Source organism: Vidua chalybeata, chromosome 19 (assembly GCF_026979565.1).
Source record: "Vidua chalybeata isolate OUT-0048 chromosome 19, bVidCha1 merged haplotype, whole genome shotgun sequence".
NCBI lineage: Eukaryota > Metazoa > Chordata > Aves > Passeriformes > Viduidae > Vidua > Vidua chalybeata.
In genome coordinates this window covers 3912277-3936992 of record NC_071548.1, presented here as the reverse complement: position 1 = coordinate 3936992, position 24716 = coordinate 3912277, and the positions used below count along the sequence as shown (strand labels likewise).

The 24716-nt window shown below is 41.4% G+C and overlaps 1 protein-coding gene across 10 annotated transcripts in view; it reads right to left on the bottom strand.

Moving 5' to 3' along the window:
• Positions 1–1143: 1143 nt before the first annotated feature.
• Positions 1144–24716, bottom strand: part of TNRC6C (trinucleotide repeat containing adaptor 6C) — a 98325-nt gene continuing 74752 nt past the window's right edge. For 4 of the 10 annotated variants that reach the window (XM_053960090.1, XM_053960093.1, XM_053960097.1 and 1 more), the window contains 13 exons: positions 19828–20001; positions 18439–18585; positions 17878–18000; positions 16467–16550; positions 15900–16131; positions 13986–14153; positions 12734–12925; positions 12180–12323; positions 9336–9452; positions 6890–7084; positions 5535–5605; positions 4674–4813; positions 1144–3429 (listed from right to left, as the gene is read on the bottom strand). In XM_053960090.1, coding sequence (XP_053816065.1) covers positions 3069–3429; positions 4674–4813; positions 5535–5605; positions 6890–7084; positions 9336–9452; positions 12180–12323; positions 12734–12925; positions 13986–14153; positions 15900–16131; positions 16467–16550; positions 17878–18000; positions 18439–18585; positions 19828–20001 — 2148 coding nt within the window. In that variant the 3' untranslated portion in view covers positions 1144–3068. The remainder of the gene's footprint in view (positions 3430–4673; positions 4814–5534; positions 5606–6889; positions 7085–9335; positions 9453–12179; positions 12324–12733; positions 12926–13985; positions 14154–15899; positions 16132–16466; positions 16551–17877; positions 18001–18438; positions 18586–19827; positions 20002–24716) is intronic. The other 6 variants (XM_053960092.1, XM_053960095.1, XM_053960094.1 and 3 more) reach the window with 4 other exon arrangements.

The following is a 24716-nucleotide window of genomic DNA, read 5'->3' as shown; positions in this document are numbered from 1 at the left end:
AGAAAAAAAAAACAGAATCTGAAGGCAAAAATGGGTTCTGCTGCTCCTGGATGAGATGTGCAAAGCGTTGATGGAAAGCTCATGAGTGTCACCAGCAGAGAGCAGAGGGGTGACCACAACAGGAGGGGCTTGCCTGTCTGTACACGGCAATTCTCATTCAAAATTAAAATCCTTCCATGAAATAGCTTCACAGATTTAACAATATATATATATATTTAGTATCCCCTGCATAAAAGAAAAATACACATTATTTCAACAGCCAAGAAAAAACTGCAATTTATTAAGTTTCAAAGAATCTTCGTACTCTTGAAAGCAACTTTCGGTGCATGTTCTTTTAACAATCACATTCTATGAGGAGAATAAACATTAAAAGCCACAATTGTTGGTTTTCTTTTTAATCTCAGAGTTACAGACATCTTTAATTCAAAAGGAAAGGCAAAAAAAAAAAAAGCCCCTAAAAACAAAACCCACCCTTTCCCCACCCCCCCAACCCCTCCAACAGAAATTTTCATTCCCAATTTGAAAATATCAGGAGTTTTTCTACAACTCAATGCTAAACTTCAGCATGGAAAATTGTATGTAAACACGCACATACACACATACATATTTTATATAAGTGTGTGTGTGTATATATATGTATATATAAAATATATATGTAGGAGGCGTGTAATGGCAATGAGATGCAATTACTCTGAGGAAAGGTTATTCAGCTAAATACACTACTAAAACTTGAGGAAAAAAAAAAAAACAAAAACAAGTCTTGAACCCAGTTTGTGCATAGTTCATGATCCTCTATAAAACCAGCTTTTGTTAATTTGCAATCTTGCAGGACCCTTTAAATCTGATAAAACCATTAAAAAGCTAATCTTCCAAAAAAAAAAAAAAATGTAATGCACAAGTTTCCTGATCCAAGCAGGCAGGGAGCACAATGTTCATATAATTTTTAAAACATACTTGAAGTGTATGTTATTCCATTGTCTTTCTTCCTTTCAAAACAATCAAAAACATTGATCTTTTTTTAAACATAAAGCGATTTTTTAATATATAAAGCACTCTTCAAACATCTATTTCTTTTGAGTCCATTATTTGGTAAATATGTAACTGCTACACATTAGATTAGGTATTTTCTTCTTTCTTACTGTCTTTTTTTTTTTTTTTTATTTTGTTTTTTAATAATATCTTCAGTGCTAGGAGTTGGGTTTTAAAAATACATGAAATGGTGTGGAGTTGCTCCTCGGGAAACCCGGCTTTCCTGAGACATCTTCCACCATGTGCAAGATAGTGATCACAAAGTTTTCGCCACTTTGACGAAGAGGAGGAAAACAACAACAAAAATAGTACACAGCAATGGCCAAAGAAAAGGATAATACAACAACACTGTTCAATCCCAGAGCTCTGAAGTAGCATATCTTCATTCTGAAAATAGTTTTCTTTACGATGGAAGTCTTTTTTTTTTTTTTTTTTTTTTTTTCTTTTTTTTTTTTTTAATTCCTTTTTTTATTTTAAAGTTTGAAGGAGAAAAAAAGGTCTGTAAACAGGTGGGAGCCAAAACTCCTGGCTCCTCCAAAAGCAGTCAAAACTTATGTCCAAGTGCTTGTTTCTGTTCCTGCTTGCAAGGGAACTATCAACTCTTTACAATTATCTATGGCCACAGTTCAACAAGAGTATTTTTTTTTTAAACTTTATATTCCGAATGGAAAAATGGTGCAATACTCCGGTAATAATTTTCTTGCATTAGTCCACAATAAAAAGCCGCTAAAGGTAGATATACATATTATTCTCCAGAGATACACACTGTAATTTTTAAAATGCAATAAGAGTCCTTGAGTAAACATTTACACGTGAATTGTCGCCGGCCCCTTCTATCAGTTTCTTTCCTTTTTTTTTTTTTCCTTTTTTTTTTTTCTTTTTTTTGTTTTTTGTGTGTTTTTACCATTACAGGATTAGCTACAAGAAGGGCTGCGGACACTCAGTGCAAAGTTAGAAGCTAATAACAATTAAACATTTGACCAATGAGCAAATAAAAAGCATATACTGAACCAAAGGAAACAACTTCACACGTTGAGTTAAACCACACGTGGGCACACGCACGCACACACGCACACACACACTCACATCTGTCCCAACAAAAACATAGAGTCTGAACTTTTAAAAGACAAAATTCTTAGAGCCTGTTTTTTGTGTACTGATGCTGACCTGGAAGTGTAATAATTCAACTTAGAAAGTGTTCACATTTTGTTATTGGCCTGCTGGATTCAAGTATTTGCATGTTGATATGGTTTGTTGCTTTTTTTTTTTTAAAGTATTTTTTTTCTTTCTTTGTTGATTTTTTTTTTTTTTTTTTTTTTTTTTTTACTTTTTATATTTTTTGGGATTAAAAAAATGACATGAAAAAGTAATGAAACAAGGGTAATGTGCATAGGCAGATCCATGGGAGTAGTGGACACAGAGATACCCCAACCCTGCCCTCCCTCCCCCCCTCTCAACCTGTACAGTCCAGAGTTGCCACTCGGAATCGTCACTTTTCTGTACCAATGGTAAAATATCACACTTCACCCTTTCTGATTATTGGGTCCGCCTCTGTAATGTGCATAATAGTCACAGGCTCATTTAAATAGGCTTTCATTTCCCCTTCCCACCCCCCCCAGTCGATAAAATAACCCTTTCCAGCCCAAATTCTGAAAAGTGCCCTTCATGATAGACCTATTCTAAGCAGCTTTTATACTTGGTTTTGAAAAATCACAATACAAACATAAAAAGACGACACAAAACAAAACAAAAAAAAAAAAAAAGCCATGAAAAAAGTAAAACCTGTCATTAGCATGTGACACTGACCAAAGGAGCCCCTACTGTTTCAGGAACAGTTCACAAGGACTTCTGCAGTTTCAGATTCAATATTGGACAGAGGTACTAAGGAGGGCTGCCAGTCTCATGGGTTAAAGCTGGATTCTTCATCAAGCCCGGGACTGGAAAGGGTTACCGTTCGTTTTTTTTTTTTTTTAATTTTTTTTTTTTTTTAATTTTTTGTTATCCTTTAGTGCTGATGATTGTTACTTCCACTGTGTCTCCTAGATGGACTCCCCGCTGAGCAGATCCCCCGGCAGGAGGGTGTTGAGGGGCGTGGGGCTCCCGATGACTCTGCCGTCGTCGGCGCTGGGGGGTCCCCAAAGGCTGCTGGAGTACTGGGGCACCCCCCCCCAGAGCAGGTCGCTGCTGCCCTTGCCCCCCAGGCACGGGGGGTTCCAGTGGCCGGCGTCGGGGCGCACCAGCCCGTGGGAGCTGCCCGAGGAGCCCAGGCGGCTCGGGGTGGATCCAGTGTTGGACTGCCAGCTGGAGGTGGGCGGCAGCGCCTGCCCCTGCGCCAGGAAACGGTTCACCTCCTCCTCACCAGCAAACTCCGCCAGGATGGTGGTGTTGCCCAGGACGCACCTGAGGGCACGAGCAAGATGTGAGGTGTGGGGTGTAAAGGGTGGCTTTTGGTGGGTGTTGTGTCAGGGAAGGCTGAGGGAACTGGGATTGGCCAGCCTGACCTAACTGCAGCCTTCCAGTGCCTGAAGGAGCCTCCAGAGAACGTGGACAGAGACTATGGACAAAGGGGGATGGCTTCAGCCTGACACAGAGCAGGGTTAGGTGGGGTATGAGGAAAATATTCTTCACTGTCAGGGTGGGGAGGGCCTGCCTGGCACAGGGTGCCCAGAGAAGCTGTGGCTGCCCCTGGATCCCTGGAAGTGTCCAAGGTCAGGCTGGATGGGGCTTGGAGCAGCCTGGGATAGTGGGAGGTGTCCCTGTCCACGGCAGAGGTGGCACTGGATGGGCTTTAGCATCCTTCCCAACCCAAGCAATTCTGTGACAGGGATCCACCTCCCCCCAAGCGGCAATCAAGGTGAACATTTCCACCACATCCACTCACTTTGAGCAATCCCCATCTCTTCAACCAAGCCTGCTCTGTCCTGCTGTCTATCCACCTTTCTACATCCCCACATGTGGAGACCACCTCCCCTAACTGACACATCCTGGAGCCTCAATTCTCTTCAGGAATAAGGACAGAAGCTCTCCACCCAAATGATGCCCCCGCTGCCTCAGTACTTTCATTATGCTCATGCTATAACCTCTTGATAAAGGGAATTGCTTTCCAACTCTAAATACCCAAGTAATTCTCCTGAAACATCCCTCTCTGTATTCTTCATCCTGCCCAGTGGCACTGATTTTACCACTTATGCCCTTATGCCAATTAGTCCCACTGATTTTAAAGCTCCTAAAAAGCAGATTTTGTTCTCATACACTTCTCTCATAACTCCTTTAAAAAAAAAAGTTATCCACCATGAACACATTCCTTATTTAGCATTTAGCATAGAGTTTTACCCTCTCTGTTTCTCTCTAAAGCTAAAACCTTGTCCTGTGCTCTCCCTGAGCTTCCTTTGGAATCCTTATCAAGTCCTACAACTTCTTTGTGGCCTTACAGGTGACATGTCCTAACTGAGGATATTATTTATGCTGAATAAAGTTTTCTAATGCCCTCTTATTCAATATCTACCCACAGTCAACTTTTTCCTCTCTCATTAGGTAATCTTGAAAATCAAGACTGAAGTAACTAGTGGTCAGTTATGCATAAGAAAATATTTTCTGAGCTAGAACTGGCTTTGTAACAAAAGAAAGAGGGAGCAGGAACGTACATGTGCAGAGACTTCTGGGCCTTGGCTGCTTCCTCCTTGGAACTGTATCGGACCACAGCATTCCCTTGGGTCAGGTTCAAGTGGAATGTGATGAGAGGGCCGTGCTGCAAACACAGTGTCCGCAGTGTGGAACCATCGATCTGCGAGGAGGCAAGGGCAGCAAAGGTTACCTGTGCTGCTGTCATCTTACCTTAAATGCTTCCTTAACAACTGTTCAAAAGCTAAAGAGTGAGCACAAGTGAAAGGAAAAAAGAAGTACTTAATGACACACTTATTGCTGTCTTCATTGAGGGAGATATCCTGTCTTTTTAAGAATTCCCTACAGTCCAGAGCACAGATTTTCTCCATTTAGGTTATACAAATTATATTTATCATTAGACATTCATAGAAATCAAGAAATAAGTCAAAGGGAAAACACACTTCATAAATGTAATTATATTTTCCCCAAGATTAATTTGGATGTCTGCATCCAAGGCTTTGTGGCTAATGCTCTTCCTTTGGAATGACACTGTAGAGGACAAGTAGAGGATGTGACAGACACATGAGAAGAACCCAAAAAACCCATAGGAAAATCAGATTTTACATCTCTGTCTGTGCTTTACAACATCATTCACCTCCAAACCTCCACACACAGAAATGGTGCCCACCAAATGACTAATTACAGGCTTGAAAGTTCACACTTGATTTGACAGCACTTTGAAAGCTTAGCAAATTCCCTGTAGAAGACAGATACTTGCAATAAATGCAGAATACTTATTCTTCTTTCAAATGAATCAAATGGCCAAGGCTGCTAAATGTTGTTCTCGTCATCTCTTAAATTCAAGTGTTTTTTCCTGCCCAGTTTTGTACAACTGCAGTTACCTGGGGGGTGAGGTTCCGAAGAACCAGCCAGCTGCTTGTTCTCCCTGAGCTGTCAGTACTCCATGCAGAACCTGCAACACAAATTCCACAACAAAACATTTGATCACAGTCTCTGGAGAGCGCCTTACAGGCAAATTTATCTGGAATCACGACACACTAACAAGCCTCAGTGCTGCTGAAAACAAATCCTACAGCAGTTTCCTCACATCTTGATTTACTGCCTCCCTTGGAAGGAAAGGTTGCTGAATGAAAAGCTGCTCTTGTTACATTTCAAAGATCTGTGGCATTTTTCATACTCCCACAGTAACTATTAGGGGACTGACAGATGCAGGTATGGCACTGCAACAACCTGGATCCTCAGGATGCATTAGAATTAATCTGGAAGACACATTTTCAAAGCAGTTCTGATGTCCAAGCTCAGACTGCTGCCTGCTAATAAAGATTTTTATAGCACTGCAGCACTCTGCTCTCTTGTCAGTGACAGATTAATGTGTATGACTTATTCAAAACAGGTATTTCTGCACCGACAGTGTCCTGATTGAAGATACAAGGACATAACCAACAAAACCTGCCCTAACAACCTCAGCCTGGTGGTTTACAGTAAGAAGCTGCACAAGCTTGGTATTTGTGAGTGGCATTTGAGAATCACAGTGCATCCTGAGTGCTCCAGAGAGAATCCTGGGAGCAGCTTTATCTGCCCTCCCAGGAGGGGGTTTGGTGAAGAAACAGTCAAAATAAATGGCAGGAAGAGGGAAGAACATTTAATTCTCAACTTAGTGTAAGCAGATTATAAAAACAGCTTTGTAAAAAAGCAGTACTATCTGCATATATATATATCTATATTTATACTGATAGAGATATCTAAATATAGATATATATATATTTAGCCAGATCCATGGCTTCTCATATTTGTATTAAAGCAAACAAAAGCATATGAAAAAATGGGCCTGCATGAAAAAATTCAGGCATTCCCTGAGGACCCTGCAATGCCATCACATCCTTAATGCTTCACATCCATGTGTTCCATATTAAATTCCATGGGCTCCTTTTGGAGTCTTAGATCACACCACAGAACAGGACACATGTTTGAAAGACATTTTTAGAAATTAAGGAACTGGGGAAAAAAATCCTAGTTGGGAGTTAAAGAAATTGGGCAATTCCTATGTAAAATCACTACCATGACCAGCTGAAAGATGCTTCATTTACTACTTATTGAAAGTGAAATAAAGACACAGGAGATGCATCCCCAGCACAGAACCATTCCAGCTGTGTTAAAGCTCTGGTTTCTGGAGCCTCACAGGCAGAGTGGAAGCAAACAATGCTGAAAAGAAAGCAGAAGAGAGAGCTGTGAGTACCAGAGGAGTAAGAGCTGGTCCAGCCCAGGGGACTGGCACCCCACGTGGAGGATGGCTTGGTGTTGGTTAAGCCTGGAGGAGGTCTGGTCGGAGCTGTAGTGTTTCTGGGTACCTTCCAGAGCTCGTGGGACAGAGAGGCTTGGGTGTGAGAGATCGGGCCAGAGGACCACGTGGACTTGATGTCTGACAGTTTACCTGCAACAGAAAAGCAGTACATTTGGGTGTTCTTCACTAATGGGCATCATGGGCTACATCCTCCCAGCTTCTCAGGAGGAAAAGAACAACTTTCTGTACCACCCAGTGCTATAAATCCTACATTCTTTGAACCTACTTAAACTACTGTTCACAATTTTCAGTACATTTGTGTTTAGTGAACCTCACACTACCTGCTACATACAAGTTCCCTTTTGAAAATCTACTGTTTTGTTTTCTTGTAAAAGATGATACATGGAAAGAAGTCCAGAAAATGGACGTAGGTATTTGAAATCTGATTTCACCAAGATTATAATGAAACACTTCAAGATTGTCTCTCTCAAAGGTTTAACACTCCTTCTTGCACAACTCATTTTACCTAATATAAAGAATTCAGTATATCCATATGTTCTTCTGATGTATTATTAAAATTCTAAAGATCAAAGACCAAGAAAAACTTTATTTCTGAATATTTGAAGTAACCTATATTCTTTTTTCCAAGTATCTTTGAGAAAAACTAAGTCTTCAGAAGATCAGACCACACCACAACCCTTCAGTCTTTATAACTTTCTGCTGTTGCTTGTTCTTTCCCTGATCAGTTTTCAAACTCTTACTGCTGTTCCAGCCAATTCAAAGTTTTATACAATAACACAAACCCAAGAACAGCAGACATATTACAGCATTCAGAGGGGAAGACTGAATTGATTTAAATAATGCATAACAAAACAAATCTTCATTCACCTTTAGCCTTTCCCCTTGATACCAGCATGTGCTGTGCAATTAGAGCCCAATTTCCCAGTCACAGCTGCTGCTGTTACCAACACTGGCAGCACAGGGAGGGCTGGAATGGACTGAAAGGGACACAGTCCTGCATCTGCTGCCTCAGCAAATGATGCTGTGACTGTGCTGCCCTAATGTTTTAATGCCGATTGCAGAGAATAAGAAAACATTTGGTCTGATAAAGTCCAAGATGCAAAGATCTTGTGAGTTTTTCTAAAACTAGAACTGGCAGATTTAAGTTTATACTGGAGCAGTGCTTTAAGACATCAGGCAGGCACTGAGTGATTTTATGAGTCCCAAAGCCAAATTTACCAGTTGCAAAATCCCAGACTCAGTTACATACACACACATTCCCCAAATTGCCTCCATTTATCTAAATCATTTAACTCAATTATTTCATATTGAATCATAGCAACTTATGTGAAAGGGCAACCACTCTCCCATCTTCTGGCAGATTGTAGCAACAAAAATAATTTGACAATGACAATATTAATGAGTGTAAAATGCTGAGAAGAGAGGAGGAAGTCTGAGTTAGAGAGCTCAGAGCAGCCCAGCCTGTGATAGGGCACCCAATGCAGGCACAGAACCACAGGCCAGGTGTTGCTATATCACTGCTTCTCATGGGGGTAACACAAACATTAGATGACACTGCAAAAACAACAACAACAAAAAGGCAGAAAATAAAGCAGAAATGCATGGCAGATAAAGAAAAGCAGGCCACTCCTTTCTTTTCCTTTCACTGGAGGAAAACATCCCAAACAAGTCCTTTTCGTTTTGCATTCTGCAGCCTTACCCAGAGGCTGCACCTTCAGAGGAGTGGAGGAGTTTCAGTGGATCAGCATTTTCTTATCTAATCCACCTATACAGCCCAACACAATTTTATAATGGGACAAACTGCATATTTAGGCAACTAGTTTTCAAGCAAAGTTTCCATGTTTTGCAAAAAGAAGCTCCAGAATTTAGAGCTCAGTAAAGAAAATGGGGTAATTATTTAGCTCACCCACAAGCTCAGCCATATAGGGGAGCATGAGGCTTTGGCTTGACTATTAAAAGACACTGAAGAGCCCCAAACCCAACCCCCAGAGCCATGCAAAAAGTACCCCTTGGAGGTCCTACTGAAGCTTTTTCTGAGCTGAAGGTGTTTCACTTTTAACAGTGAGTACTTTTACACAAATTTCACATCAGCTCTTCCTAGAAGGGTCTGTTCCTGCTGAGGTCCTGGAAAGTGTTCCTCCCCCAAAGATCTCGATGCCAGCATTGAGTGACACCAAGTGGAATAAATCCATTTTTCCTCAGCACAATCCCAGGCTCACCATCCACCACTCCCCACCGCAGAGCTGCCAGGAGAGCTGCCACCTAGCACAGGGCTCCAAACGCACTTCTGCCTGGGGCAGCACTCCTGGAAGCACTGGGAGAGCACTCCCTAGGGCCTTTTCCTGGGAATGCAGAAGCTGTGGAAGCAGAAAGGCCGTACCTGCAATGCTAGGTGCAGATGCAATGCTGCTGAAAGAGCTACTGTAGCCGGAGGCACTAAGCGGCCAGGCACTCGATGAAGGCAGCGTGGCATTCTGAGATGATGTTGGGGATGACCCTGCAGAACCAGCAGAGAAGCAACTAAGAAAGATGGGCATAATGATGTTTGGTGTGACATAAGCAAATCTGTTATGTGCAAATACAAACCATGCAAGGCATTCTCCTTAATTAGCCTGGTCTCTGAAGTCTAGGAATGAAATGTTGCTGCAAGAGTGATAAAGTGAGGCAGAAGTCTTTAGAAGGAAAGAGAAGAAAGCTGGCACAGGAACAATTGTAGTGCAGGAGGTAAATTCTGCATTTCCTTTAAGATACATGACTCAAAAAGTCAGTGTTAAAGTGTTTAGTCTCAGAGGAACAGGCTTAATTTATAAAGGTTCTCTGCCAGCTGACTTAGGCAATGGCAACTGTAGATGAGCAGAGATGTGTATGATAAACTAACCTCTTACCACGGGTGATCTGTCCTAAATTACTCAAGGTAAACACTTCCCCTACATCCTAATGCCCACAAGTATCTTTAAATTTTTGCAGACTTTCAGTAAAAGCAAGGATATATTTCAGCAATCTCTTCTCAAACTGATAACATAAATGAAATAGCACAAAACCACCTCAGTAAATCATTTACAATCTGAGCAGCTATCTAAGCACACGTACAATTTCCTTACTGGCAGCAAATGAAAGAAACTGAACATAAAATCAAAAATCTTCATTGCAAAGACCAGGAGAGCTGGAAATATTCTCTCTAGCCACCAACAAAATTAAGCGTGTATCCTGGGTGATTTATCATTCCTGACACACAGCGATGGGCTGTGATACTGAAACATCTTTAACTGACTAATAAAAACAGGTGAGCTCTGTAGCAAAGAGCACTGTGTTGAGCTAGAAGGGAGGAAGTAAAAGGACAATCTCATCCCTCACAGCTCAATAAAAAACACAGGCTTTGTTTTCAGCTGGAACAACAACCAACCAAACTTCACCTTAACCAGACTCCCTGTGCTCCAAGGGACACTGATACTGACATCAGTTTCGAGCAACACAACTCTCTATCAGGCCCTGTCTGGAAATAATCTATTCCCCAGGCAGGAAATATGGAATTATAGCAGATTCAAAAGCCCACAGAACTGAAGATGGTCCTGATTCCTCATGGCTACAGCTCTCAGCTCATAGAAGCTGACCCTCCAAAACTTCATTAGCAAACAGGGTAAAGCAAAAATTGTCCCTAAAGCTTAAGTTTTACCTGCTTTTAAGTGCACAGGGCAATGACAGCACACCCCACAGCCTGACCCTCTACCTGGGGAGCAGCTGTGTCTGTCAGCACAAGCTCTATGCTTCAGGCTGCAGTTATACAAGCATAAAGAAACAGATTCTGCAACTATAGTTTTTATTAAAATTCTATTATTACCAAGCTAAAAAACTAATGAGGAAAAGAAGCACACACTGACCCCCACAGGCACTGCTTTTCAGAAGATCTGACCTCTTGAGAGCCTGTTTACTTAGGCTAAAATCATCTCTGCAGACCTTCTCTAAGGAGAGGAGTTATTCCTTCATTCCACAGGCAGATTATGCACCAACAGAGCTAATGTTCCTTCTCTAAAGCAGCAAGACCTGTAGTGGATATCATCTGATTTTACAGGTAGAGCCCTGGAGGTTTAGGCTCCTGGCCTGAGGAGTATTTATTGTGTGCACTGGATCTGAAGTGTCACTGAATTACATCTTACAGCTCTTCTTTTTATAACTTCAAACCTGCCTGTCACCTTGGAAGCACTTTGGAGTCACTAGAAGTTAATTCAACCTTACTCATTACCCAAATACTTCATGTTTCAGCTGAAAGAAAAGCTACTTCTTGCTAAGAGACAACTAAAATCACTGCAGGCAATCAGCACTCTGCATTCCTTTCCCTTATGTTTCACATCCCTTACCTGAGGTAACAATCCCAGAGCTGGACCCCCACTTCAAGGATAGCCCTGATTTACAATCTGTGCCGGTATCACAGATGTAACTGTTAAAACAAACTCCACATTTTTAATCCTGACAGGTCCTTCTGGACAGCCTGGTAGTGCTATTCCTGTGCCAACTGCAGTGCTATGGCAGAGTGCAGATAACTTGGCTATTTTGGCACTCAGATCACAATTAACCAAGCCACCTTTCCCTTGATCCACTTCCAGCACGTGTAGCTAACAAGCAGCACAGTCAGAATGCTTTCTTGTTTTACAGACTTCCCTTTTTGTTCTGAAGTAAGCACTGCTGAGACAAAAGGAATGGAAATAGCACTGGGAAATAGTACTTTACTAGTCAATTCCCGATTTTTTTCTGTTATGGTTTTGGAGATAAACTAGTTCTAATTTATTTTGCTTATTGATCTTCTAACAAAGCTACAATTAATTAGTGTGCCAGAAGCCTGCTGTCTCAGCAACAACTGTGGAACTCTTGCATTCAGTCTTCTGAGAATTTTATGAAGTGTATGGAGGAGGGTGGGCAGTGTGGAGAGCAAAATCTTGTTCAAAACCTTATGATACAGGTCAGAAAAACTTCCAGTGACCGAAGAAGTTTAGATTACATCTCACAGCCTTTTCCAATATAAAAGTATTTACATTCCCATGGAAAACAAGACACTTCTTAATCCCTTCTTTTAAAACAATTATTTCTTGATATTCAGTGACAGTTCTGAGCAGATACATTATTAGATTAGGAGCACATGAAAAAAAATATATCTGTAATAAATGAGGTCAACCTTTTTTGGAAGGGAAAAGAAAGAATGCACAGATGTGGAAGCAGTTTGTGTGTTTACCTCCACTCTTGAGCAGATAGCGATTCACATCCTGGATTGTGGTGTTTATGGTAGGCCCAGTTGGAACACTGCCAGGAGTAACATCGGGGTCATTTTCAGGATCAATATTCTGCAGTCCTTTCCATGGCACTCCTGGGTGAAACTCTGTTTCCAACACAATAAAGAGGGAAGTGTGTGAGGTCGTAATTCTCCAAAGCTCCTGTGCATCAGAAGGACTCAACAACGCGTTTGAGGGAAACCAGCCCAACACCAAGGCTTTGAGGGACACCAGCCCAACACCCAGGCTTTGAGGTAACACCAAGGCTTTGAGGAACACCAGCCCAACACCAAGGCTTTGAGGTAACACCAGTCCAACACCAAGGCTTTGAGGTAACACCAGTCCAACACCAAGGCTTTGAGGTAACACCAGCCCAACACCAAGGCTCTGAGGGACACCAGCCCAACACCCAAGCTTTGAGGAACACCAGCCCAACACCAAGGCTTTGAGGGACACCAGCCCAACACCCAGGCTTTGAGGAACACCAGTCCAACACCAAGGCTTTGCAGTGAGTTACCTGGTGGCCAGTTGATGCTGGAGCCATTTGAAATCTTATCACTATCGGATTTGGCACGTGACCAGCTGTGAGGAACAGCTACGGGTGGGCTGGCAGGAGACTCGCTGTTCTGGATCAGATCATAGCGGCCGTAGGAGTCATCGAGGGAGGACTTTCCCGGAGGACCAATACTCAAACCTCCAGGGATAGCACCTGCAAGCAGTGAAATGGGGATTGTGGGGTTGGAATTTCAGCACGATGTATTTTGTTATTATTTGCCTTTTTTTTTTTCTTTCTGTATTACAAAGATAAAAAGAAAACTAAAATGCAAACACAGTAAGCCAAGCTTCCTGGCATCTGAAGCCTTAGCAGGTATTACAGCTGAGAGACACGTTGCTGGTACAATCTAGACACTCAAGTTAAAGCATTCTGCATTAAATTCCTGCCAAAAAGAGACTGAGTAATTCAAATCATCACACTGTTGGTAAATGGGAACTTGCTGAGACAGCATACCAAGGAATATCCCTCATCTCATCCTGCCCATGGCATTCAGTGCTGACAGGATGGATGATTTGAAATGGCTGCTCTCATGTTCCTACAAACTATCAAACAACAATTTGGCATCAGCAGTGCAGCTACTTGCAGAATAAAAACTGGCTGTAGAAGAAGTAATTCATGCTGCTCAGAATAAAATCCAGGATATAATAAAGTTAACAGAGCCCCATGTTCTAACAGAATAAATTTGATACAGGAGATAAAGGAATAACTGGCTCAGGATACTGGATAGGGATAAAGGTGTTCAAACAGATTAGCAATCACTTCTGGAAAAGTAAGAAGTTTTTGCCCCTAACTCCAGGCTGAGTAACTGTGTAATCCATCATACCTTTGTACAGGGAGAGGTTGATGATACTGGAAAAATTGTGGGAGAAAGCCAATGTAAAGTTTTTTTGGATTGAAGGCATGCAGGTCTGGAATAAGGGGAAGATTGTGGGACTTGTTTTGCCAACACTAAAGGCTTGTTTTACTTGAACTCCATGTTCTTAGCAACAAAATCCAACACATGAAAAAACATTCCTACACTGCATGCAGGGAGTGACAGCTGCAAGCCCTTCATTGCAGAAATCACCTATAAAATCTCACGGGCTCAGAGGTGCTCGGAACCAACCATTTGTGAGCACTTACACAAAAAAGGAACATGAGAAAAATAACTGCAATTGCACTGTGGCTGGAATCACCAAAAGCCAGGCAGGCAGGGCGTGCCAGGGGACATTACCGTGCTTGCTGGAGTTCTGGTCAAGAGAAGAAGCAGCACTAGACAGATTATCCATTGAGTTGGGGTGTGTCCACTGAGGAAGGCGAGACTGGGACTGAGAAGTGTCCTTCACTGACAAACCACCAGTAATGTCCATGTTATTTACATTCATGTTCGGGTTCAGTCCAGCTGTGGGGGGAAAGAGATTCTTAGATATCCATCATATATTGAGGGATTGAAAAGCTGGGTTTGAAATCCAGCCACAGGAATTACTCAACATTGATTTTCAGGTATCTGTATGCATGTGTGGCATTTTCAATGCACATTTTCAAGAACTTTTGCTTTTATGGAACACCAATAGAACTCCCATGAATTCAGAAAAAGTTAAAACCTTGCTAAAAAAGGGGGGAAACAAGATATAGGGATAATATTTTAAAGCTGTCAGTGTTTCTACTTGCAGTCTCTTCACTTGTCTCAGAAGAATGCACTGGAATGTTGAGTTTAAACCAGTTTGCACTATTCCATGGCTAAGCCAAAATATTTCTAATGTCTTCCCAGCACCCCCCAACGATGTCTGCCACTTCATTTTGCTAAAAATCCCCCTAAAAAGGAACCAATTAAAGGTCAGACAAACAGCTGCTGTTTATCAGAGCAGGTTCTGCACTAACTGGGCTTCTATTTTGTATACACAGAACACAATCACTCATACTGTTATTAAGGGAATGATTTTGAAATGCTTCTGTGACATGAATCTGGGTTTTTCTTGATATATAATCCTGAATGTTAGCAGATCACAGAAAGCTGAGATATCATAAGAACCTCTCAGACATAGGCCTTTAATTCACAAATTTTTTTGCATTCTAATGCTCCCAGCCACAACAGCTCACCACAGCAGTCAGAATTACCTTCTTAACTGCTGCATGGCAGATAAAGCTTGGCAATACTATTGTATTCAGCATAAAGAGAGTCACAAAGAGATTAAATTAATTCTTTTATGTCAGAAAGGAAGCCTGTAGCATATATCAAACAATCACAGAGCAAACAGGTCTGAAAGGTTGCTCTGTTCACACTGTATCCAGGCCCAATCAATTATTTTGAGTTCAATCATATTTGACAGATCTATGTCTCACCTACCATAAAATGCTGGTGAAGATTTCAGGAACTTCCTAGGTAATTTATTCCAGTACTCTACTCTGCTTAAGCCAAGTGATCCTTAATGCCTAACTAGATCTTTTAATAAACTTAAGTTTATTACCTCTTGCATTAGGAAATGCAAAAAAAGCCTTCCTAGCTCTCCTTTACATTTTTGAAGATTCCTGCATGTGTCTTAAATCTTCTCTTTAGACTGCTGAGCAGAGGATTTCACTTCTTCCTTACCAGTTGTATTTTTGAAACGTTTAATCACCCCTACAATCTTTCTGCACTCCTTCAAACCGATCCACATATTTCTTGAAATACATTGACCAAAACTGATGTCTCACCAGTGCTGATTACAGCAGAAAGATGACTTTGCACAACTTTTACCAGATGATATTCCTGTTTATCAATAGGACATTTGTGAATTTTACAACATGACACTGTTTATATTTCATTCATAAACAGCAGCATACATAAATAGTTAATGAGGCAAATTTGTTCTGATGTTTGTAGGCAGAACACAGGTGAGTAGGTAGGTACAGCTACCAGATAGGCACGATTTTGTTCTGTGATTTCAGCACTATTTAATACATAAACAAACAAATATATAGATATAAAATAATTATAATTATATATGTTTCTCTCTCTCGATATCTATATATATATAGAGAGAGAGAGAGAGAGATATTAGATATATATATACATATATCTGTATTTGTTACACTGTGGAGCAAAATATTGAGGTGTGAATCAAGGAGATGGACTCCCTGTGTGGAGCTGCTGCAGGAGGACACTCACCAAGAGGGTAAGGAGCAAAGGTGTTCGGTGAAGACTGTTGCTCTTTGGTCTGCAGGTCAGGAAGGCCGGGAGCCTGGGGATGGGGTGAAAAGCTATCCATGGCTGATTTGCCTGCAGAGGGGTGCAAAGATAGATGTGGAGGGGGAGGCTGCTGCTTCATAAGCAGGGCCTGGGCCAGCTGGCGCTGGTGCTGCTGGATCTGCTGCTGCATGTTATTGATTGTACGTGCAACCTGCAGGGAGAGAGCCAACACACACCTGTCAGTGGTCAATCCACAGAAACACACTGCATTTCTCTGCCTTTCTCACAGTGAAACAACACACTGCATCTCCTTACAAGTACAAATTGACTGTGTAAAGGGCTGAAGAGCATTCCTCCAGCAAGGCTGTGGATCAGCTTTATTTTTTATTTTATTTTTACTCAGCACCTTCCCTGTCCAGACCTCAACCCATGCACCGCATTCCTGATTTAAGGATGCTTCAGCTGCTTTGCTGTAATTTCGCTGAGCCTCTCCAAGCTACTGAAACCAAACCCTAAAGCAGAGATTGAGCTGGCAGGGACACCTACTTGCTGCTCCTGTTGTCTCATGGGTCCGGAAACGTTACGCTGAGCCTGTAACATCTGCTGCTGGATTTGTAAACGTTGGTACGCCTGCGGGGACAGGGACAGTCAGACACAGCACACACAGCAAGCTCAACATGCTCCTTCAACTGCTCTGCTGCACCACAACACAGAAAAAGCCAGCACTGCAGTGTTCTGAAAACACTCCACGAAACAACAGTAATAATCCTGTTGCAAATGGACTTTATAATACATTTGCTTAAGTCCCATGTTAATTTAAAAAAAAAAAAAACAGTACTACCTCCACGTGGCAAAAAGTGGTCATTAATAAAAGATAGGAACCTACTTTTTTTCTGAAATAACTGTAACATAATGCAAAAATTAAAATAGAAGTTTGTGATATCATACAAATACTATAAATACCAATTGTTATTTTTGGTTTGGCCATTTTGAGTTCTGCCAACACTTTCTAGTTAAATCACTTGTGCTGCTTTATTCCTGCAAACAAAAATCCACATTTTTCAAGTAGCTGGCTCGACAGCAAATTCTTTTGCCAGGTAAGTTTCTCTGAAACACTTTGATGAATTCATCAACATTTGGATGAATTCAAAATCCAAATACAGGTATTTTTCAAGTAGCTGGGTATCGTTCAATTATTATGAGAATAATGTTGTGCTCCTCAAAACTATAGAAAATAATCAGAAATAAGTAATAGTATCAAACACTGAATAAAAAGAGTTTGACTAGCACACTGAGATCAGCAACTGAACTAATCTGTCATTTGTAATTTTATGTTTAACCCTGGCCAAAACTGAGTTCACAGTATTTCTTTTTAAAATACTCTTAAAATCCAACTAAGTATTTTCATATACATTAAAATTATAGATGCAAAATTTGCAAGCACAGCAAAAGTACACAGAAGAAAGCAGTTCTTATCACATGATGTGTTTAATATGCACCCCATTAATTAAAGGAAATTCACCCTACACTTTATTTTTCAGTGAGGCAAGTGAAGATGTTCTGTAGGTAACTCAGGTGACCAGCACTGCCAAGATCCCTCTGTTTCTGTTGTGACACGTGTCCAGTTTAATCTTTACTGACATATAACACACAGGCCAGTGCTGTTTGAGAACACCAAACAGCATGTTATTCATACCAGTATGAAGACAGCTGATTTTTAGTTCCACTGATCAGCTGTAAAGGATAATTATTCCACAAATGATTATTTATAAAGCCCGAGGCAAAAAAAAAAAAAAAAAAAAGACTGTGTTTCTTTAAAAAGAAACTTTATCAAAGAAATCAGCGGCTGATTGTTTTGAAGATCTGTCATGTCATTTAAAAATTTAGTCATTCTCCTATTTTATCTTCATGCCTTCAATTCTGATTTAGAGCTTATCTGCCACGTCTTTTAACTTACCAGCTGCAGCTGATAGAGCTGGTTCAACATCGTCATATGCTGAGGATTATTAATTGGCGAGGTTAACTGTGCAGGGCTGAGACCAATGTTTTTTGCTGCAAACTGCAAAAGCTGTGCTTGAACCTAAAGAGGAGAAGAGTGTTAAACACTGTACATTTACTTTTAACAGTGGCAACTGTGTGAGCCATTAATAAGAGTCACATCAGCTGGAAAATGTTATTATCACCAGAAGTAATACCATGAACTATCAAAAAAATTAGCAAGAGGCTTTAATAAAATCATAATAACTGTACTCAAGTGTTCATTTATAAAAAAAGAGATGAGAACAAACGCCTCAGAAACACCATTGTGCAAAAAGGAGCACAAGAACGTGCTCCCAGAGGTAATTATATGATATGCATGTGAGAACACCTCAGCCATGCCACATCTTCCTGCCTAGGAAACAAACAAATAACACAGACACAGCCAGGCAGCAGCAGCTGCAAAGCCTCAGGAGCATGACAGAGCACATGGGAAGAGTTCCAGGGAAAGGGAAAACGTATGAGTGAGGTGTTGTCTGACCTGAGGGGATAGAAACTGAGGCACTTGAGCACGAAGACTAGGCTGGGATGAATTAAGAGGTTGCACTGGCGGTTGCTGCGGCTGTTGCATGGTCCTGGCTTGTGCTGCTCCGCTATTGCCAAACATACCCAGATTGCCACTCGGTATCTGCAGCAGGACAAGAGTGACACAGGCACTTGGTGACACCCCTCAGCACATAAACTGCGTGTTACCTGTCTCTGCAGGCTTTATTCTTAGTGATTATGACAGGCACAAATCAAGAGACCAGCACATGCAAAGTTTAGAATTGGGCAGGGCAAAGATTGCCGTGTACCCAACATCCCACACCCCCCAAACTTTGTAGAGTTGCCTGAACAAAAGGCAGCTGAAGTTGAAGATGGCTTTTATAAGGATGCAGAACCCTAGAGGGTCACAAGAGGAACAATCAAAAGTACTTGCCAAAAATGTTTGCATTTGTATAGCAAGGGACAGCAGAATGGATGCATTAAACTCCCAGTAACCCCATCCTCCAGCTGGCTAAGCAGTTTTTTTACTTAGTCATTTTACAAAGCTACTGATAATGGACATGCTATTAGTGGAGACTGCTTTGGAAAGATGTGCTTAATGGGCTGTAAGTGCTGGACAAGTATTGCCTTAAGAAAACTGACTTTAAAAGAATATACATAATAAAGAGCCACAACAGAATGATGAAGTTTTTCTGTGTTGTTATTTCGTATCTTTGCTGGGACTTCAGTTTGATGGCAAAAATAACCTTGCCACAATCAACAGTATTTAATGGCTTCTCACTCTCATGGTGGTTATCAGTTATCACCCCCCTTCATCTCTTCTCCTTTTCTTTCCCTCTCAGCCTGTTCTACACAGGGGCCAAAACACCCCCTCAATGGGATGCTCTACCTGACCCAGGTGCTGGAAGCCCAGTTTCTTTCTTGCCACTTGTTAAAACTCTGAGATGCTTTGACACTTGGGGCAGGAATAAAACAGCCCCCATCACTTCTCCTCCATCTCATCACAGAATAATTATACCAGCCAGGAAAGATGAATTAGAGCAATCTCACTGCCTTACAGTCTGGGACAATTAGCAATGCCTCAGAAAAAGAGATTTCTCATCAATGAAGGCAGAGCCACACCAGGGTTCAGGGGTATAAATCCACAACACTACAGTTTCTCTGGATGGATTTGTGTCATCAGCAGGCTAATTACAACTACACAGTTCTTTTATGTCCTGTAAGGTGAAATGTTTACACAGCAGATACTCGTCTGATATTTCACATGAACAAAGCTGTTGCACTTCCAGTTTAAACCAGCTTTTCCTGGGGAAGAGGCTGACAGGCACTAGCAGCTACTCCAAGAGAGCCAAATTCCCCTCGGGATCTCCCCCAACAGCCTTACCTGTCTAGAAGAATTCAAGTTTTGCATGCCCAGCCCTGAGGCAATCCCGCCCAGGGTCTGATTAGGGAGTGCACTGTTTGAAAGGGGGAGCTTCAGGCTTGGTGAAGGCAAAAATGGTGAAGTAGTGGGCTCTTCCACTAGGCCGCCATCCTGATTGGAGAAAGAAAGGGTGAGCTGCGTGCGGTGCCAGGAGCCCACAGCCACAACACAGAGTCCCATGGAGACAGAGAAGGGTGTGGATGAGTAAAAAGAGAGATATAAAAAAAGGGATGAATAACAGGGAATGGAAAGCATGGAGTGAAGGGAGAAGAAAGAGAGAAACAGGATTAAGGTACTGTTTTTGGCAACTTTGTTGTACTTAATCCCCAAATGCACAATCACCCTCACCCATCTTTCCAGAGGAAAGGAAGGATTTTAGCAGCTGACTGCAGAGCTATCATGTGGCCACTGCCTCCTCCCCACTTAGATTTTCTCCTTTCTTCTCCACCAGACTGAAAGGTGGAAGGGGGAGAGGCCCAGCACATTTCAGGGAAGCCCCTCTGTCTGTCTGGAAAACTCCAGCAGCAGAGCACAGACATAAACCAGCACTTTAACAAACCCAAAACTTGGGAAAGGCCACATCAGCTTATTTGACACCAGTCTGGATTTGGTTCCACATCATAGCTCTGCTCTTAAAAAAGCATTTTTGCATTAGTCCCCTTTCCTAACTGAGACACACAAGCCTCTTTTAATATTCACATAGCGCTGAGTTATTAATACCCCGCTCTGAAACATTACACTGCAAGGCAGCCAATGAACACAAACCATCAAAGCCAGTAATGACAATATCAGCTGGGCAGCCTTGCTGAACATCCCCAGGAGGAGGCAGATTTTAGCAAGGCAGGAGGAGCCCTCTCTGCTAACTGGGCTGTGAGGAAGCACAGCTGAGCGTGGATCTGCTGCACAGGAGGCAGCTCCCACGGGGGGCAAACAGCAAGGCAGAAAATAAAATAAATTAGAGAACCCCCAACCAAACAGGTAGATCTCTGCTCATGTTTCAGTGGGGCACTGAGTTCTATCTCAAACTGTGCTTTGATGTCTGGGAAGCCTGTGGTAAGCATGATCAAATAACACTGTGCACAAAGTAGGGCTCCAAAAAAACAGGCAGAGAGAAAAAGCTTTAATTTGCAATGTGCTGGGTTGGTGTTTTTCAGGCAGTATGATCATTGTAAGGAAAGGTTTTTTAAAGAGATGATGAGGAGCTAGGTTATTTCAACCAATAAATTCAGTACCCCAAAAGACTATGAGATATTGGTGAACCTCCTTTGTTGAAAAAGAAGCCCAGTCTGCTTGCCACATACCCAAACAGATGACCTAATGCAGCAAGCATGCTCAGTGAATTGTAAGTTTTAAGTCAATCCTGAAAAATGCATTTTCTACAGCTCTCCTTTGATTCAAAGGAAAAGTTTCTTTACCATCAGGCAAAGTGACACTTGACATCCTATCTGACTGTCCTGAGGGGGACATATATCTAATGATATCCCCAAGGCCTTTCAGCTTGAGATATTTTACATTCTACTGGACATCAGTCACACTCCACAAACAACTGCAGCTTGCATGACAGTAACAGGTTCAAGGATTTCTCTTTAGATCACAGACACATGTTTACAATTCTACCCTTCCCCCTTCAAAGTGAAAATAATTTCAAGCTTGGTGCTCACTCTCCCCTTCAGATGCCATTGTTCCCTATGTGAACAGACCTTCTGACCATGAAAGACCCTCCCTGCCCCCAAATTTATTCAAGTCTTGCCTTACAGACACTATTTTTTCTCAATTTGGAAATAGGCAGTGCCAAGGATGGTGAAGGACAAGCACACTGGAGACTCAGGCATTTCATTTCCAGACTCCTTCACAAGTGTGTTCCTTGGCTGAATTGCATCAAATGGCTTTGTGTAAGTTTGTAACATTTTATTCATATTCACCTGGTTCTATTTCATTTAATTTGAACTTGTTGCACTGTGCTGCACAAATCCGTGCTCTGTAACTGAACTGCTCTATAACTGAACTAAAATCAATTCATCTAACATGAAATATTTCAGCTGGTCAAATTAAAGCACCCTTCAGCCATTTTCAAGCCAGACTAGAGGACAATTTTACTGCTCACAGTGGTTTCTGACCCATCATTTCTCAGGATCTTTTATGTAATAATTGTTTCCTGAAGAACAATCTTTTCTACCTAACCTTCCCTCTTCAGTTATTTTCTTACAAATTTATGTTACACTTCTTCCTCAGGCTACTCAATTAAAAATTGAATCATAACATTAATGCTCAATCCAGCACTGCTTTCAACTTTTTTGAAGGGACTTGACACACCCATAAAATCCTACTGGTAGCAGTGTTTCCTACTACAGTCATCTTACTCTAAGCACCACACTGGTGTTTTTTAGGATTTTGGGAAGTCTCTCACAATAGTCTCACATATCAAATGTGACAGAATACAAGTGGAATTACTCAAAGGTTTTTAGTTCTATGAGATATGGACAATTTAGCAGAGGATGCCTGGACACTTTGGCAGTCACCTGCCAACAACTGCCACTTCATGAATCAAAATGTCTCAACGGGCAGATGAGAGGCTGATGAATCTGCCAGATTCTTTGTATAAAGACAAAATCAGTTACAGAACTACCTGGCAGAAAATACACACTGACTTTTTAAAAAAAAGATTGAAAAAAATTCCTTTCCTAAAATAGGAAGTTAAAGTAATAAAATCTCATCTAAAAAAAGTTATCTTCAAGTCAAACAGGAATTAGGCAAAAGAAACCTGGAGGAAGTGCAATACTCAAAGAAGTGCTCATCATACAAGGGGTGATGAAAATGGTTTCAGTCATTGGATCACAGGTGGCAGAGGTGGAGGAAAGAAGAATTTTAAAGATAACTTTAAAATCCTAGTGATCATTATCTAATTGTAACATCTAAAAAAAAAATTCTCCATATTAATACAATATTCTCCTTGTTGTCCCAAAGAAGAAAACCAATCTCAGCCTCCAGAGATTACTGGGCTCAGAATGTGAAGGAAGAGGCTGAAAAAACCCAACACACACTACGTTCAAATCAGGACCAAGGAAAAGTTCTAGTGAGAAGATTTTTGGAAGAACAGGATTGGAGCTAAGAGGAATCAAGGCTTGTAGAGCTGGATTTTGCAGTAGTAGAGAAGAGGAGCTGATCACTGACTATGGGGGTAGGGGGAAAGGACACTTCCTTTGCAAAGTGAGAATTTCAGAGTCCCAGGCAACTCTACACTTGAATAAAAGATCCCTTCTCTAGGCTTATTTCTGGTATTTTAAGGATGCTTAAAGGAAAATCTGACATGTTTTTCTAACAAATCTGATGGCTCCAAAAGGCACCAGGTAACATCTTCAGGCAAACCTGACACCTAAGCACAGCATGTCTGCCACCAAGTGTGACATAATGTGGCTGAGATCACGTATCAGGGCTGCATCTTTATTCCCTCAAGGCCACTGGATATTCTCCCTTGTCCTTTTATGGTGCTACAGGTCAAGATAACATCCTGAGAAATAATAAATTAACAAAGCACCGAGTGCTGAAGATTGACTCAAGAGTGACATGGAATAAAGAGCACCTGCAGCAAGCAGAGAAAGCAAACACTCAAAGGTGATGTTGAATTGCACAGACCATTCCTGATGCAGAGAGAACAGGGAGTTCAGTGGGTCCAGAGGCAAATGTCAGGGTTGGGAAATTTCCCTCCTCAAATATATAAAGTTAAAAAAATATTAAGTACTGGCTTTAGCTGTTTAGAGAAAAATGATGGTGTCTCAATGCAGGCGAGCTGAGAGTGTGGAAACAATGAGCACACCACCTCAAACTACAACTTCATGAAGAGGAACCTTGCAGAACTTATTGAACACTCAGCAAAGCCAGCAAAAGGATGATTACTTACTGCTATAAAGCAGTAAGTAAAACAAGGAATGCTGGCTGGAGTGCTCTGTCCAGCCGTGTGGAGAGCTTGTTCCTCACTGAGGATGACCTAAGCAGAAACAAGACAGCTCCAGACTCATGCCCTGAAACAGCACCTCAAAGGGCAAAAAGGTTTTGGAAGAATTGCTTAATTAGCATGAGCTGTAAATCTGGAAAGAATTTCTTTGGAGGAATAAAAACTCTGTGTTCTTAGAGTAGAAACTATATTTATTTAATTCACTTAGCAAGTTGCTCAACACTGTGATAGCTAACAAATACAGTGTGGGATTATTTCCTTTGTTAGAGCCAAGTCACTGTGACAGATTATGCCTAGACTGATAGATTTTACTTACTGTATGAATATTAATGATTTTAGTACTCCCTTCTCAATAGTTGTGTTTAACATATGTTTCCAGAATTATGCATCATGCTGCACATAATGCACCTCTCTCTCTGGCAAGAATTTTACTGCTGAAGGTATTGTTTTCCAAGAAAAGGAAAGGTTAACTGGCATGCATGCATCTTTTGTGGCCTTCAATTAACACATTCTTTAAAGTCTGCCATGGCAAAAAATGAGCTTTATATGAGTGGATATCATTACTGCCTCACAACCTGTACACAGCTCATGTGAAATGAATTGGTTTCAGCACAGTTTCAAAGCACTGATTTCTGTGGTCAGAATCCTCCACCACCCATCTGTATGAACCTTTAAATACCCTGTGAAATACAGAATGACATCTGAGATTCTTCTTTACTTATCAATAATTTTCAGGGGGATTCTTAGGTGATTTAGTAAGTTTCTGCAGGATTTTTTGTCAAGGCTGTAAATCTCATTTCCTATTGAAGATTTGGCTGCACTTTTCCATATATTCTTTTCTTTAGTCACGTTGAATCCTGGACATCACAAACTTCTGGAGCCTTTTCCTCAGTCATTA